The sequence below is a fragment of the Lithobates pipiens genome, unplaced genomic scaffold (genome assembly GCF_037356315.1).
Source record: "Lithobates pipiens isolate NorthernLeopardFrog02 unplaced genomic scaffold, aLitPip1_a1.2 Scaffold_23, whole genome shotgun sequence".
In the NCBI taxonomy this organism is placed as follows: domain Eukaryota; kingdom Metazoa; phylum Chordata; class Amphibia; order Anura; family Ranidae; genus Lithobates; species Lithobates pipiens.
Window position 1 is genome coordinate 316,774,231 of NW_027507785.1, and position 14,167 is coordinate 316,788,397.

Sequence of the window (14,167 nt, forward strand, 5' to 3'; positions counted from 1 at the left end):
GCACTGCGTTATTTTAAATAACATTTGCATGGTTGTGCGACGCTGTACGCCAGGGGTCTCAAACTGGCGGCCCTCCAGCTGTTGTGAAACTACAAGTCCCATGAGGCATTGAACGGCTGACAGTTACAAGCATGACTCCCACAGGCAGTGGCGTGATAGGATTTGTAGTGTCTACAAACTATTAAAATAAGTTAACCTCATACTTCTCTTTTAAAGCGGAGTTCCCCTTAAAAAAAACTAAAGTCAGCAGCTACAAATACTGCAACTGCTGACTTTTAATAATCGGACACTCACCTGCCCCAGGGTCCAGCGATGCGGGTGAACAAAGCCCCGCTCCTCTCCCCCTCCTCTCTGTGGAGCCGGCCTTTGTCACTGTGGCCGCCTGGTTGTGGCTTCATAGCCAGGCACGCACTGCACATGCGCGATCCGCACGGCGTACTGTGACTGGCCGGGCAATCATCTGGGACCTGTGACGTGTCCCAGACAATTGCCGGGAGGGGAGAGCTCAACTGACTTCTGGCTCCGCGGTGCCCCGGGAGGAGGCGGGAGCTGGAACCCTGGAAACAAATGACATGCCAAATGTGGCATATCAGGGGGTCACGTTCCATTTTTGGGTGGAACTCCGCTTTAAATCAACCTTGCCACTTTGACCTGTATGGACAAGGTTATGGGGGGGGGGTCCTCTTTAAAATGATAAGCGTTTTTCCCCCAAGGCCTCTTCTGACTCCTCCGGCCTCTCGCTGTGTGCGGATTTATGATTGGGTGCTGCACGCCTCTTCTCTTTCCACTGTGTTATTGAATTGCGTAGATCTGTCTGGATGAGATTTAAGCGGTTATATCTTTTATTTTTTTTTTTAAGTAAATACGCAGTTTTCGGTCATTTGTCATGGGAGCCGGGACAGAAATTCCACCAGTCAGCACTGCACAAAGATCTATTGACGACTTTGCTGCTCTTGCATTTTTCTCTCCATAGATATTTTATTCTTAGCGCCGAGAATGCTGCCGGGTATTTCCACCAGAAGGAGCTTTGGGATTTTTTTTTTTTGTTGCTCAGAATTTGTTGATAATATTCTGTTTTCTCAAAGTCTATATAAACCCAATTTACCTGAAATGTAGGGATGCGCCGATAACAGTTTTTAAAGGCTGAGTACCGATACTTTTTCTCAAGTACTCGCCGTTACCAATTACCGATATCTAGTTTGCCTTTGGATTTTTTTTTTTTTTTTTTTTTACAGTTCACACCAGTGTTTTTTGTCATGCGACTTGACAGTTCAAAATCGCATAACAAATCGCACCCCAGTTGCGATTTCATTGCAAATTGCATTGACTTCTGTTAAATGAAGCCACAATGAAATTGGAGGCGCAGATCGCACGTCAGCGCAGTTACAAAGCCACAGAATAGTGCGATTTGGCCCTCCCAAATTTCATTACGGCTTGCAAATTCATTTAACCCGGGCGGCTCATCCATTAAGGGCGAGATGCCCCACCCCCCGCCCCCTCCCCATCCGTCGCTGCCTCTCCCTATCCATGCGTCCGGGCCCTTGCAGGATACCGCTTGCATTCAAAGTTTTTTTTTTTTTGAAGCACCTTATTAGATGCAGTGAGGACGCGGACCTGTCATCCACCCTCTCTGCTCATTGTGGCCTGTGACCGGTTACCAAGTCGCTAAAGTGGCCCTCGTTTTTTGAAAAGGTTGGGCACCCCCTGTCTACTGAGATACTGTATGCTGTAACATTCTCCTCCGCCCAGCAGGGGGAGAGCTAAAGCCAAGAAAAACCATTGAATTCTATGCTGAGTGCTGAGAAACCTGGGAGTTGTAGTTTGAGACAGCAGCTATATAATGGGGCAAATCGACTCCTTACACTACAGATCCCAAAAGGGCGAAGGGCGCTATTCAGTAGGAGGAGGGGAGAGATTACTTTTTTAATTAAACTGCATATTTTTCAGCAGCACCGGGACATGTGGAACCCCCCCCCCCCATCCGGCTGCCTCTTCAGCTTGGGGTGAGGGGGGGAATTGGGGGCCCCCATTCTGACCGCAAGTGTAAATTAGACTTTAGTGTTTACATTTACATTTTATGGTTCAATTTGGTGATCATAATTCTTTGAAAGAATTAGGTAGGTGTGTGTGTGTGTGTTTTTTTTTTTTTGTGATATTCCACTTTTAATAAAATGAATAAAAATCCCTCCAGATTAGCGATGCATCTTGCACACATTATACAATTTTTAAAAGTGCAGAGCAAGGGCTGGGGAATCCCTATCTATTTTTTTTTCTGGTTGCTAGGTAGAAGAAAGTGAATTTTGGACAGTTTAAAAAAAATCTGTGTTGGCCGCAGGTTGTGATGGAAAGGTAATTTTTTTTAATAATACCGAATTATCAGATGACCGGTGTGGGGTGATTATGTTATATGAATATTTAATGATGCCGGGGATATCGTTCAGATTTAGCCTGGGGAACAGACAAATGCAATTCTTCATTAATTGTAATTCATTTCCTTTTAACACGTTCCTCAGGAGGCATCAATGGCACTCGTCTGCAGATATTTATTCCAGTAGAGGAGGCTCCATTTAGGAAGCTTGGGACTAGGGGGCAGAGGGGTGGTGGGGGGGGACTTGTGAGTTCAGATTTAATTAAAGGGTAACTCCATAAATAAAATAAAATACATAAATGAAATAATATAGGGTGTAATAGAGCTGCACAATTGTTAAAAAAATCGTGATCTTGATTCTACCCCCCCTCCCCCCCACGATTTATATTGCAGAGTTTACTGATTCTTTCATACAATAAGTGGAGAGACTTATCTGCTCACTCAGCTGTCAAAAGAAAACATCTGGGCAGTTGGCCAAGTTTTTAGAATGAAAACATTGTAACTAACTCTTCCTTCTTAGATCAAAGGGAAACTTGTGTGAGAAAAAAAAATCCAGGCAGTCTGCCAAGTTTTTAAACAATTGTAAATGCAGGAACTTTAACCACTTGAAGTCTAAATCTTTTTCTGACTTGTTTCTTAAAGCGGTAGTAAACCCACTGAGGTTTTTTTGTTTTCTGACCTGCAAGGAAAAAGGCATAATGAGCTAGTATGCACCGCATACTAGCTCATTATGAAATACTTACCTTAGAACGAGGCCCCGACATCTCGCCGGATCCACGCAGAGGGAGCTGACATGTTCCCTCGGTGTGTCTTCCGGGTATCGCGGCTCCTGACAGTACAATTACGACACAAGTCATATTGTAATTGAATGTTATTAAAAATGACCTTACCTTTTTCCATCTGCAGTGCTGTCATTTTCTTTAAAATGCAATATGGCCACCTGGAGACATTCTGTACACAGAATGTATACAGAACCCCCCCCCCCCTCCCCCCCAGAAATGTAATTTCCTGCTTGTGTGATTGGCTCACTGATTTTCCCAGAAGTCTGCACTAAGATACAAGTCAGATTTTGGGCATCCCCTGCAACGAAATGGTCATTTTTGGTGAGATACGCCCAATTGTAAACCACATCTAAAGGGATGCAGACCCTGCAATTTTCCTCATTAGAACCTTACAGGTGCAGCAGCTAATTATAAAGTCACTTCCATTCACCACCATTTTGCACGTGGTCGCAGACAAACTGCGATTTCTTCAGAATAACAAAAGGTAGAAATTTGCAACCAAGTTTGTTAAAATGCCTGCAATGTACAGAGATCACCGAGAGAGGAATGTTTTTTTTTATGTTTCTCAACAAAAGTGGCGTTCCTCTTTAAGATTCACATCTATTCTGATCTGTTGCGGGGTGTTAGCATGCTCGCTTTAATATGCGTCGCATTCAGGGATCCCATTCGCTTGAATGGGCTGCCGACGCTGTACAACGGACAGAAAAACAGACCCGCGCCACTTTTTTTGGGCGATATATAAATTCTGTAATATAATAATAATAATGTAGTATTTAAATTGTTTCTAAAGGCTTAAGATTTTTTTTACTTCAATGCATTCTATGCACTAAGGTAAAAAACCTTCTGTTTGCAGCCCCCCCCAGCTCCACTATTACTTACCTGAGCTCCATCTAGATCCAGGGATGTGCATGAGAGCAGTGGCTCTTCCGGGTCTCTCTCTCTCTCTCCTCATTGGTTCACACAGCCGTTGGAGCCATTGGCTTCTGCTGCTGTCAATCACAGCCAATGAGCCAATAAAGAGAGAGCAGGGTAGGGCTAAGCCACGCTCCTGTGTGTGAATGGACACAGAGCGCAGCTCAGGAGCGAGCCTGCTCAAGTGCCCCCCTCCCATAGCAAGGAGCTGGTGGGGGGACCCAAAAAGAAGGATCCGGGCTGCTCTGTGCAAAACAATTACACAGAACAGGTAAGTATTACGTGTTTGTTAATTAAGAAAAAGTATTTCCTTTTTAGAATCACTTTAAGTCTATTTGTTATATTATTTTTTGTGTCATTTTGCAGTTATGTGTGAATGTTGATTGAAGGGGAACGCTGCACTCCTTGTGCTTATTTGGTGTCATCTTTTTTTTTTTTAACTTCTTATAGGACTGTGGCTGCGGAGGTACGCAAGCAAATCTCAGGACAATATGGCTCCCCTCAACTGTACAAAAACCTGAGCGTAGGAGGTGGGGGGTCGCACCACGCCTCGGTGAGTCTACAGGGAACGGGGTTATGTTCTATTTGTGTGGGGGGTGGCGGTGCCTAGTAAAGCCAAGGTTTTACCGCTCCCAAACTGCCCGCCTTTACACTAACGTACAGCTGCTTATGGCCATACACATGCAAAACTTAAACGGAGGTACTGCTGCCGAACGTGGCAAATGCAGTGCTTTGTGGCTTCTTCAACATTGCGTGCTATTCACATGCCTGCAGAATCGTAGTATCGTGGCAATTATAGGGTTAAATAAGGCAGGGAGGAAACGACATTTTGCCTCCTCACAGTCTCTCAAGCACCTTTGAAAAAAGCGATCTGAATGTGGATCGCTTTTCAGGGGAACGGCAGACCCTGACACTCATGTGGGGGAGGGTCAGGCTCAGAACTAAGACTGTCCTGAGAGCTGTAGGAACTGAGCTGAAGACGCTTATTGAACATACACTATATTACTAAAAGTATTGGCACACCTGCCTTTACACGCACATTAATGGCATCCCAGTCTTAGTCCGTAGGGTTCAATATTGAGTTGGCCCGCCCTTTGCAGCTATAACAGCTTCAACCCTTCTGGGAAGGCCGTCCACAAGGTTTAGGAGATGTGTCTATGGGAATGTTTGACCATTCTTCCAGAAGAACATTTGTGAGGTCAGACACTGATGTTGGTCAAGAAGGCCTGGCTCAGTCTCCACTCTAATTCATCCCAAAGGTGTTCTATCGGGTTGAGGTCAGGACTCTGTGAAGACCAATTAAGTTCCTCCATCCCAAACGCGCTCATCCCTGTCTTTATGGACCTTGCTTTGTGCACTGGTCCAAATCATTTGGTGGAGGGGGGATTGTGGTGTGGGGGTTGTTCTTCAGGGGTTGGGCTTGGCCCCCTTAGTTCCAGTGAAGGGAACACTTAAGGCATCAGCATAACAAGACTTTTTGGACAATTTCATGCTCCCAACTTTGTGGGAACAGTTTGGGGATGGCCCCTTCCTGTTCCAACATGACTGCGCACCAGAGCTCAAAGCAAGGTCCATAAAGACACGGATGAGCGAGTTTGGGGTGGAGGAACTTGACTGGTCCTGCACAGAGTCCTGACCTCAACCCGATGAAGTTTTCTTCTTTTGTTTGTTTTTTCCATCACACAGGGGTCAAAGTCCCCTATGTGATGATTTTTTTGGTGACAAGCTCTCTTTAATGAGGCATGCAGGGTCTAAAAGACACCCCATATTTTTCCCCTATGCTTCACTGAATGGAATACGATGCACATCACACTGCATTACATTCTTTCCCGGCCTTTTCCGGTGGTCAAGGAAACATCCGGGTCTGTCACATCCGGGTCAACAACTAGAAGGGGAGGAAAGCGGAGGTGTGTCCACTCTCCTCCCTACCATATTTGGGTTGGATATCGGGCTTGTCCAGGGATAGGCTTTAAAGCAGGTCAACTGGTTATGCTAGGTGTCCGGTTCCTTAGATCAGCTTGTTTGAATATGAACGCCTTCCTGATCCCTCCTGGCGGTCCCTGTAACTGGGTCTTAACCCTGGGAGATGGCACCTCGGATCACATGATCACTGTGGTTGACTCTCACAGCAGTCACATGATCGGGAGCTCATGCCATTGGCTTCTGATCACAAACGGAGACCGGGAGCCCTTGGCAACAGCTCCATCAGTGTTGCTGGGAGCGTGCAGTGAGTGTGCTCTTGGCACGCAACCGCGGACCACAATGGAGGCCTATATGTGGCAGTTGGGTATTGATGCCATTGATTTGATGACCATGTCCTGCGATCTTGTGTCTTCAGGTACCTCTGACAGAAGTGGTGGATCCTGTGGATTTTGAGGAATATCTCATGAGTCACCCTATGGTTGTGGATTCGGGTCCTCTAAGGGATCTGTATGAATTCCCTACAGATGATATCGAGGTGGTGTACACCCCCAGGGAATGTAGGACCGTGGTCTCATCCGTACCAGAAGAGAGGTAATGGGGGCTCCGTTTATTGCTTACTTTCATTTTATATGTATTGCAGTTTTGTATTCTTTGACAATATAATAAGAGGACAGCCTGTCCACGTAAAAGGAGGCGGTGGGGTTGGTGACAGGGAAGCCTCTGGACTCGCTTTTCGAATGTTCCATAGATTTGGGAGGGGTGGTGTTATAGGGGATGTTAAAATGTAATATACCCATGTTGAAGCCCAAATTGAAATTTTTGTATTAAATTAGCGAAATACATTGCAGGTGAATCAGAACACAAGGTGTCCAAAATCATGCAGTTTGTTTTGTTTAAAAATCAGCCACAGAGTAGAAATAAAAAAGCCTATTTCCTTCCAGCATGCCGTAGAGCATTGGTCTCCAAACTGTGGCCTGTAGGCTGGATGTGGTCCTTTGCCTTTTTATATGGCCCTTGGGGCGCCGTTCCTCCCACTGACATCATTGGTGAGGCACCAATCATTCATCTGATGCCAACAATAGAGCACTATTCCTTCCAATGACACCAATGATGGGGCACTATTCCTTCCAATGACACCAATGATGGGGCACTATTCCTTCCAATGACACCAATGATGGGGCACTATTCCTTCCAATGACACCAATGATGGGGCACTATTCCTTCCAATGACACCAATGATGGGGCACTATTCCTTCCAATGACACCAATGATGGGGCACTATTCCTTCCAATGACACCAATGATGGGGCACTATTCCTTCCAATGACACCAATGATGGGGCACTATTCCTTCCAATGACACCAATGATGGGGCACTATTCCTTCCAATGACACCAATGATGGGGCACTATTCCTTCCAATGACACCAATGATGGGGCACTATTCCTTACAATGACACCAATGATGGGTCACTATTCCTTCCACTGACACCAATGATGGGGCACTATTCCTTCCACTGACACCAATGATGGGGCACTATTCCTTCCAATGACACCAATGATGGGGCACTATTCCTTCCACTGATACCAATGATGGCGCACTATTCCTCCCACTAATATCAATGATGGAGAACTATTCCTTCCACTGATACCAATGATGGGGCACTATTCTTTCCAATGATGGGACACTCTTCCTCCCACTGATTCCAGTGATGGATGGGACACTATTCCTTCCACTGATACCAAATGATGGGGAACTATTCCTTCCACTGATACCAAATGATGGGGGACTATTCCTTCCACTGACACCAATGATGGGGCACTATTCCTTCCAATGATACCAATGATGGGGCACTATTCCTTCCACTGATACCAATGATGGGACACTATTCCTTTGACTGATACCAATGATGGGGAACTATTCCTTCCACTAATATCAATGATGGGGAAACATTCCTTCCACTGATACCAATGATGGGGCACTATTCCTCCCACTGATACCATTGATGGGGCACTATTCCTCCCACTGATACCAATGATGGGGCACTATTCCTCCCACTGATACCATTGATGGGGCACTATTCCTCCCACTGATACCATTGATGGGGCACTATTCCTCCCACTGATACCAATGATGGGACACTATTCCTCCCACTGATACCATTGATGGGGCACTATTCCTCCCACTGATACCATTGATGGGGCACTATTCCTCCCACTGACACCAATGATGGGGCACTATTCCTCTCACTGATACCAATGATGGGGCACTATTCCCCCCAATGATGGGGCACTATTCCTTCCACTGATGCCAATGATGGGGCACTAATATTAATGATGGGACACTATTCCTTCTACTGATACCAATGATGGGGCACTATTCCTTCTACTGATACCAATGATGGGGCACTATTCCTTCCACTCCTTCAAAGGGCCAGTTTACTGTCCTTCAACGTGAAGAACAGTAAACTGGCCCTTTGTTTAGAAAATTTGGAGACCCCCTGCTGTAAATTGAGACCCTTGCTCTGTGTGTGGAAGCAGTAGTCTCTCTGAAGAGGTGTGACATACCCCCTTGCAGAGTTGGACCCAGATCTCTCCAATCAGCGGTGGAGCATGAACTTTGCTGATTGCAGAGCTAGAAGTCTGACTCATTAAGGGTATGAGGGACCTCTGCATAAAGACCATGGCTTCCACACAGAGAGCAGGGCACAGGCTTCTGTGGCTACTTTAGAAGGAAATCTCAGTGTAAGTCTTTGCACACCTTTTCTTTGATGCACCTGGAATATATTTAAAGTGATATTAAAGACTCTCTTTAAAAAAAAAACAAAAAAAACCATATTATACTGACCTGCTCTGTGGAATAGAATTGCACAGGGCATCCCCAATCCACTTCTTCTCAGGTCCCTTGCCCGGCGCTTTTGGTCCCTCCCTCCTGCCCCCAGAGCAAGCAGCTTGCAATAGGGGGCGCCCAAGCAGGCCCGTTCACGTTTTGCGTGTTTATTTACACACACACAGCCCTGCCTCGCCCCCTCTCTCCTTATTGGCTCGCTGGCTGTGATTGACAGCAGCGGGAGCCAAGGAGAAGGGAGTGTCCCCAGGGAACCGAGGCTCTCGTGCACATCGCTGGAGGACGATCGGCCTCAGGTAAGTATTAGGGGGAACTGGGGGAGCTACTGCACAGAGGAGGTTTTAAAAAAACAAAAAACAAAAAAAAAACTACAGCCTTTGCAACCACTTAAACTTCTTTCAACTGAAAGTTTGATTGAGCTTAAGGGCCCATTCGCTTTAAGGACCATTTTGCTTTAAGGACGCTTTTGCTTTAAGGACGCTTTTGCTTTAAGGACGCTTTTGCTTTAAGGACCCTTTTGCTTTAAGGACCCATTCACTTTAAAGGCCAAGAGCAGTTTACAGCCTTTGCAACCACTTAAACATCTTTCAACTGAAAGCTTGATTGAGCTTAAGGGCCCATTCGCTTTAAGGGCCCATAAGGGCTCATTCACTTTAAGGACCCATTCACTTTAAAGGCCAAGAGCGATTTAGTGCGCAGGTGAGCTTTCGGTTTCGGCTGCAGTGAGCAGGCGGTAGGAGGCGGTGTCATGGGCATTTAAGTGCATCACATAGTTCCCTTTTTTTTTTTTTTTTCTTTCTTTGCAACTTTATTGCACTGGTGTGCAGTGACATGCAGTGCCTTCCTGTGCTCTGGGATAAAATGCACCATATCTTCATTATATCGCAGTTAATTGCACCAACACCTCAAGGTTGCACTGTATTGTAACACAGGCCACATAGAAAATAATTGTTTTCTATGTGTCCTTGCAGTGAGTGGCGCTCTTCCGGTGCGGGAAAATCTCCAATCGCCACACTGGAGGATCAGGAACTTAAACTTTTTTAAATATGTAGTATTTAAATCTTTACAGCATATCAAAAATCATAAAGTTGGGAGCGTTGTATGCGCATGTTAATTGCTTGCAAGCATAGACATTTATTTGTAGAACTGACTCTCTCATCTCCTGGTGTTTTTTGTATTTGGATTCTGATTTTCATGTATTTTTTTTTTTTTTTTTTATCTTGTTGCAGTGAAATGGATCCCCATGTCAAAGACTGCATACGAAGTTACACTGAGGACTGGGCCATTGTCAATAGGAAGTATGTTTTTGTGCTGTTTAATCAATACATTAAGGCCCCCCCCCCTCCCCCGTTCACTTTAAGCGTTTTGTAATCACGGGTATAATCGGCACGATTCCGCCCCGTGATTCAGAATAGCGACAAAACGCACACCGTGCGTTTCTGATCGCCATTGTTATTAATGGCGCCCCAGTTGCGGTGTGATTCTGTGATTTTCACGCCAAAATGTGTGTTTTCAAACAATTGTACTAAGCTTCTTTTGGGCAACAAAGGGCAGCCCATTAAATGTCAGCTCCGGAAGCTTTACCCCCCCTCCCCTTCATGACCAGGCCATTTTTTTTTTGGTGGTATGGCACTGCGTTCGTTTGATAATTGCGTGGTCTTGCGACACTATATCCAAAAATTTGTCCTTTTTTTTTCCCCCACAAAGAGAGCTTTCTTTTGGTGGCATTTGATCACCTCTGCGATTTAATCTTTTATTTTTTGCGCTATAAACGAAAAAAAAAAAAATACTGATTAATAAATATTTTTTACTTATTTCTATAAAACATACCCAATAAATAAAAAAATAAAATGTATTCATCATCTTAGGCCAATATATATTCTGCTACATATTTTTGGTAAAAAAAAAAGAAAAATCCCAATATATTGATTGCGCAAAAGTTACAGCGTCTACAATAAAAATACAGATCTGTTGTGCTTGAAATAAAATAATAAACTAAGAAAAAAGCAGCTGGCACTATATTACTGGTTATAATGAGACACAATATAAGAAGAGGGGCAGCAATAGAAAAATAAAAACAGATAAAATATCTGTTTTTATTTTTTTAGCGTTGCACCTCTTCTTATATAGCGTCTACAAACCATGGGATATCATTTTGGATTTTTTTTTATTTATTTACTTTTACTAGTGATGGCGGCGATCAGTGACTTATAGGACTGCGATATTGCGGTGGACAAATCGGAAACAGCCAACTGAAACTTTTTTGATACTTTTTTGGGGACCAGTGACACTAATACAGTGATTGGTGCTAAAAATATGCATTGTCACTGTACTAATGACACCGGCAGGGAAAGGGTTAACATCAGGGGCGATCAAAGGGCTAAATGTGTTCTTATGAAGTGTTTCCTAACTGTTTGGGGGGAGGGGGGGCAGTGCTTGTACTGTGGGAAGGCAGAGATCCATTTTCTGCTTAGCAGGAACACAGGATCACAGCCTTACCTTGTCGCCGAACGCCGATCTGCCTTGATTACATAGGCAGATCGGCGTTCCCCCCCGTGTCCTGAAGGATCGGCGGGTGCCGGCGGACATCGCGTTCAATCGCAGCGAGAGCTGCGTGTGCGCACCCCAGACCCGGAAGTGCAGAATCGCGTACTAGGTACGTGATTCTGTCCAGAGCGGCCGCCGTGGCGCAGTAAATGCATGTGGGCCCCAGTGTGAATTTTATGTCCATTTTCACTGCGAATAAAAAAAAAATAAAAATTTGTTCAGCGGTTCTGGTGCGTTATTAATGCGGTTCTGATGTGAATTTGCTGGCCAATGCATAGCAGATAAAGGGTGTCAACGCCTGTAGTAGGAGAGCAATCCCTGCTGAATTTCTGAGCCGAATCCTGAACACATTTGCGAACAAATGAACAATATGTAGGATAATGTTGCCTATGTACACATAAGGGCCCCTACACACTTTAGCGTTGCAGTAAAACAGCAGCTCACGTTGCATGCGTTGATGCATTGTGGAGCCATTCACTCGGAATGAGACCCCAATACACCTTGCCAATAGATACACGTTGCAGTGCTGTGCAGTGTGCAGCAATGCATTAATAATACTCTGATTAAGGCCCATTGTGGGTGAAACACGTCAGAGGGGTGTGAGCGATGGGCTGGGATTTGAGCTGAAGACACTTTTTTTTTTTTTTTTCATTCACCTTACACTGGAGTTGAATACAGCGTGTGGCGGTACCTGCAAGCAATGCACTAACGTGTTGCGATGCATTACTAAAAATACTGTATGTGCGATTTTTTTATTTAGGTCCATTGTGGTGTGTTGGCTGCGCCTAGAGCTGCACGATTCTGGCTAAAGAGTGAGAATCATGTTTTTTTGTTTTTTGCTTAGAATAAAGATCACGATTCACGTGGCGTAACATCATCTTTCACATTATACAAAAAAAATTGGGCTAACTTTACTATTTTTTTTTTTTTTTTTTATTCATTAAAGTGTATTTTTTCCAAAAATATTGCGTGTGAAAGACCGCTGCGCAAATACAGTGCGACACAAAATATTGCAATAACCGCCATTTTATTCTCTAGGGTCTTTGCTAAAAAAAATATATATAATGTTTGTGGGTTCTAAGTAATTTTCTAGCAAAAAATACAGATTTTACCCTGAAAGCAACAAGTATCAGAAAAAGGTTTAGTCTCTTTAAAGCGAAACTTCAGTCATTTTTTTCATCTTCCCATCTATTAAATCTTCTGCCCTTGTTGTTGTTTTAACTTTGGATAGTAAAACTTTTTTTTTTTTTTTTCTGCCAACAGCCCACTTCCTGCTTCTTGTCTGGTCATTAGCCTACCAGTGATGGCCAACCTTGGCACCCCAGATGTTTTGGAACTACATTTCCCATGATGCTACAGTACACTGCATGCGCATCATGGAAAATGTAGTTCCAAAACATCTGGGGTGCCAAGGTTCGCCATCACTATCCTAGGCTTATGACATCATGCACAGCTCTCTCTCTCACTCTTGTGAGAGTTTGCCAGGAGGGGGGGGGGGGGGGTGGTGAGTCATAAGAGGGCCAATGAGAGCCTGCAAAGCTGAAGGTGTGCCTCTGTGTAAATCCAAGAAGTGAACAGGCAGCAGCTTCAGCTGCCCATAGTTAAGATGGTTGCAGCCAGACTCAGTGGAGGGAGATTTCTGCAGCATGTTTGGCAAGTACAGAATCACAGTATATATAAAATAATATGCAAAGTGGTGGGAGGGAAGCTTCAGAATGGCAAAGATGTTTTTATTACAAATCATGGGAGCAGACTGCAGTTCCTTTTTAAGTGGTTAAACTGCTCTCATCTACAAACAGAAGTTCATTCCTTTCATCTGAAAGAAGGAAAAGGTAATAATGTTTCTCTTTATCTCCTCCTTCCCTTGTGATAAACCTGGCAGGCTGCCTGGCTTTTTTTTTTGACAGCTGTGGGCTTGAGCAGAGATCTCTCTGCACTGAATCTTGGATATGCTTTATGCTTTGTTAAGAAGGGGGAATTTGCGATCTTAATTCTTTAATGATTACTCGTGCAGCTTTAGTAGCACCCATTCAAATTAATGGACTGCCGTAACAATGCATGTTAATGTACCGCATTTGTTAAAGACTGATGTGAATGGCCCCTTAGTGTACTGGCCAAGGGGCTCAGCTGAGAAAAGCCTCAACGGACCAAATATATAATGCCGATGGAACAAACTTTAACACTAGCCGACCAGCGCACGACGATGTACGTCGGCACAATGGCACGGCTTGGCAAATGGGTGTACAGGTACGTCTCCTTTAAATCGCGGCATTGTGGGCGCGCGCCAAGCGTGCTCCGTGACTCGATGTCTGCCGGGGGGCCCACAATTGTGTCACAGAGCGGCAGAAGAACGGGGAGATGCCTTTGTAAACAAGACATTTCCCCATTCTGCCTTGTGACACGACAGAGATCTACTGCTCCCTGTCATCGGGAGCAGTGATATCTTTCATGTCAGTGGAAGCCCCTCCCCAACCCACAGTTAGAATCACTCCCTAGGACACACGTATCCCCTTTATCGCCCCCTAGTGATTAACCTCTTCCCTGCCATTGTCATTTACACAGTAATCGGTGCATTTTTTATAGCACTGATCGCTGTATAAATGACAACGGTGTCAAAAGTGTCCGATGTGTCCACCATAATGTCACAGTCACAATAAAAATCGCAGATCGCCACCATTACTAATAAAAAAAAATAATAAAAATGCTATAAATCTATCCTTTTTGGAGACGCTATAACTTTTCTGTAAACCAATCAATATACACTTATTCCTTTTTTTTTTTTTTTTTTTT

General features: G+C 44.5%; 1 protein-coding gene across 7 annotated transcripts in view; it reads left to right on the top strand.

The window, feature by feature from the left end:
* The window catches only part of DOCK7 (dedicator of cytokinesis 7), a 307,570-nt gene that overhangs the window by 14,732 nt on the left and 278,671 nt on the right, over positions 1-14,167 (top strand). For all 7 annotated transcript variants that reach the window (XM_077450575.1, XM_077450569.1, XM_077450571.1 and 4 more), the window contains exons 2-4: positions 4,513-4,615; positions 6,401-6,576; positions 10,060-10,128. In XM_077450575.1, the coding sequence (XP_077306701.1) occupies positions 4,513-4,615; positions 6,401-6,576; positions 10,060-10,128 (348 nt within the window). The remainder of the gene's footprint in view (positions 1-4,512; positions 4,616-6,400; positions 6,577-10,059; positions 10,129-14,167) is intronic.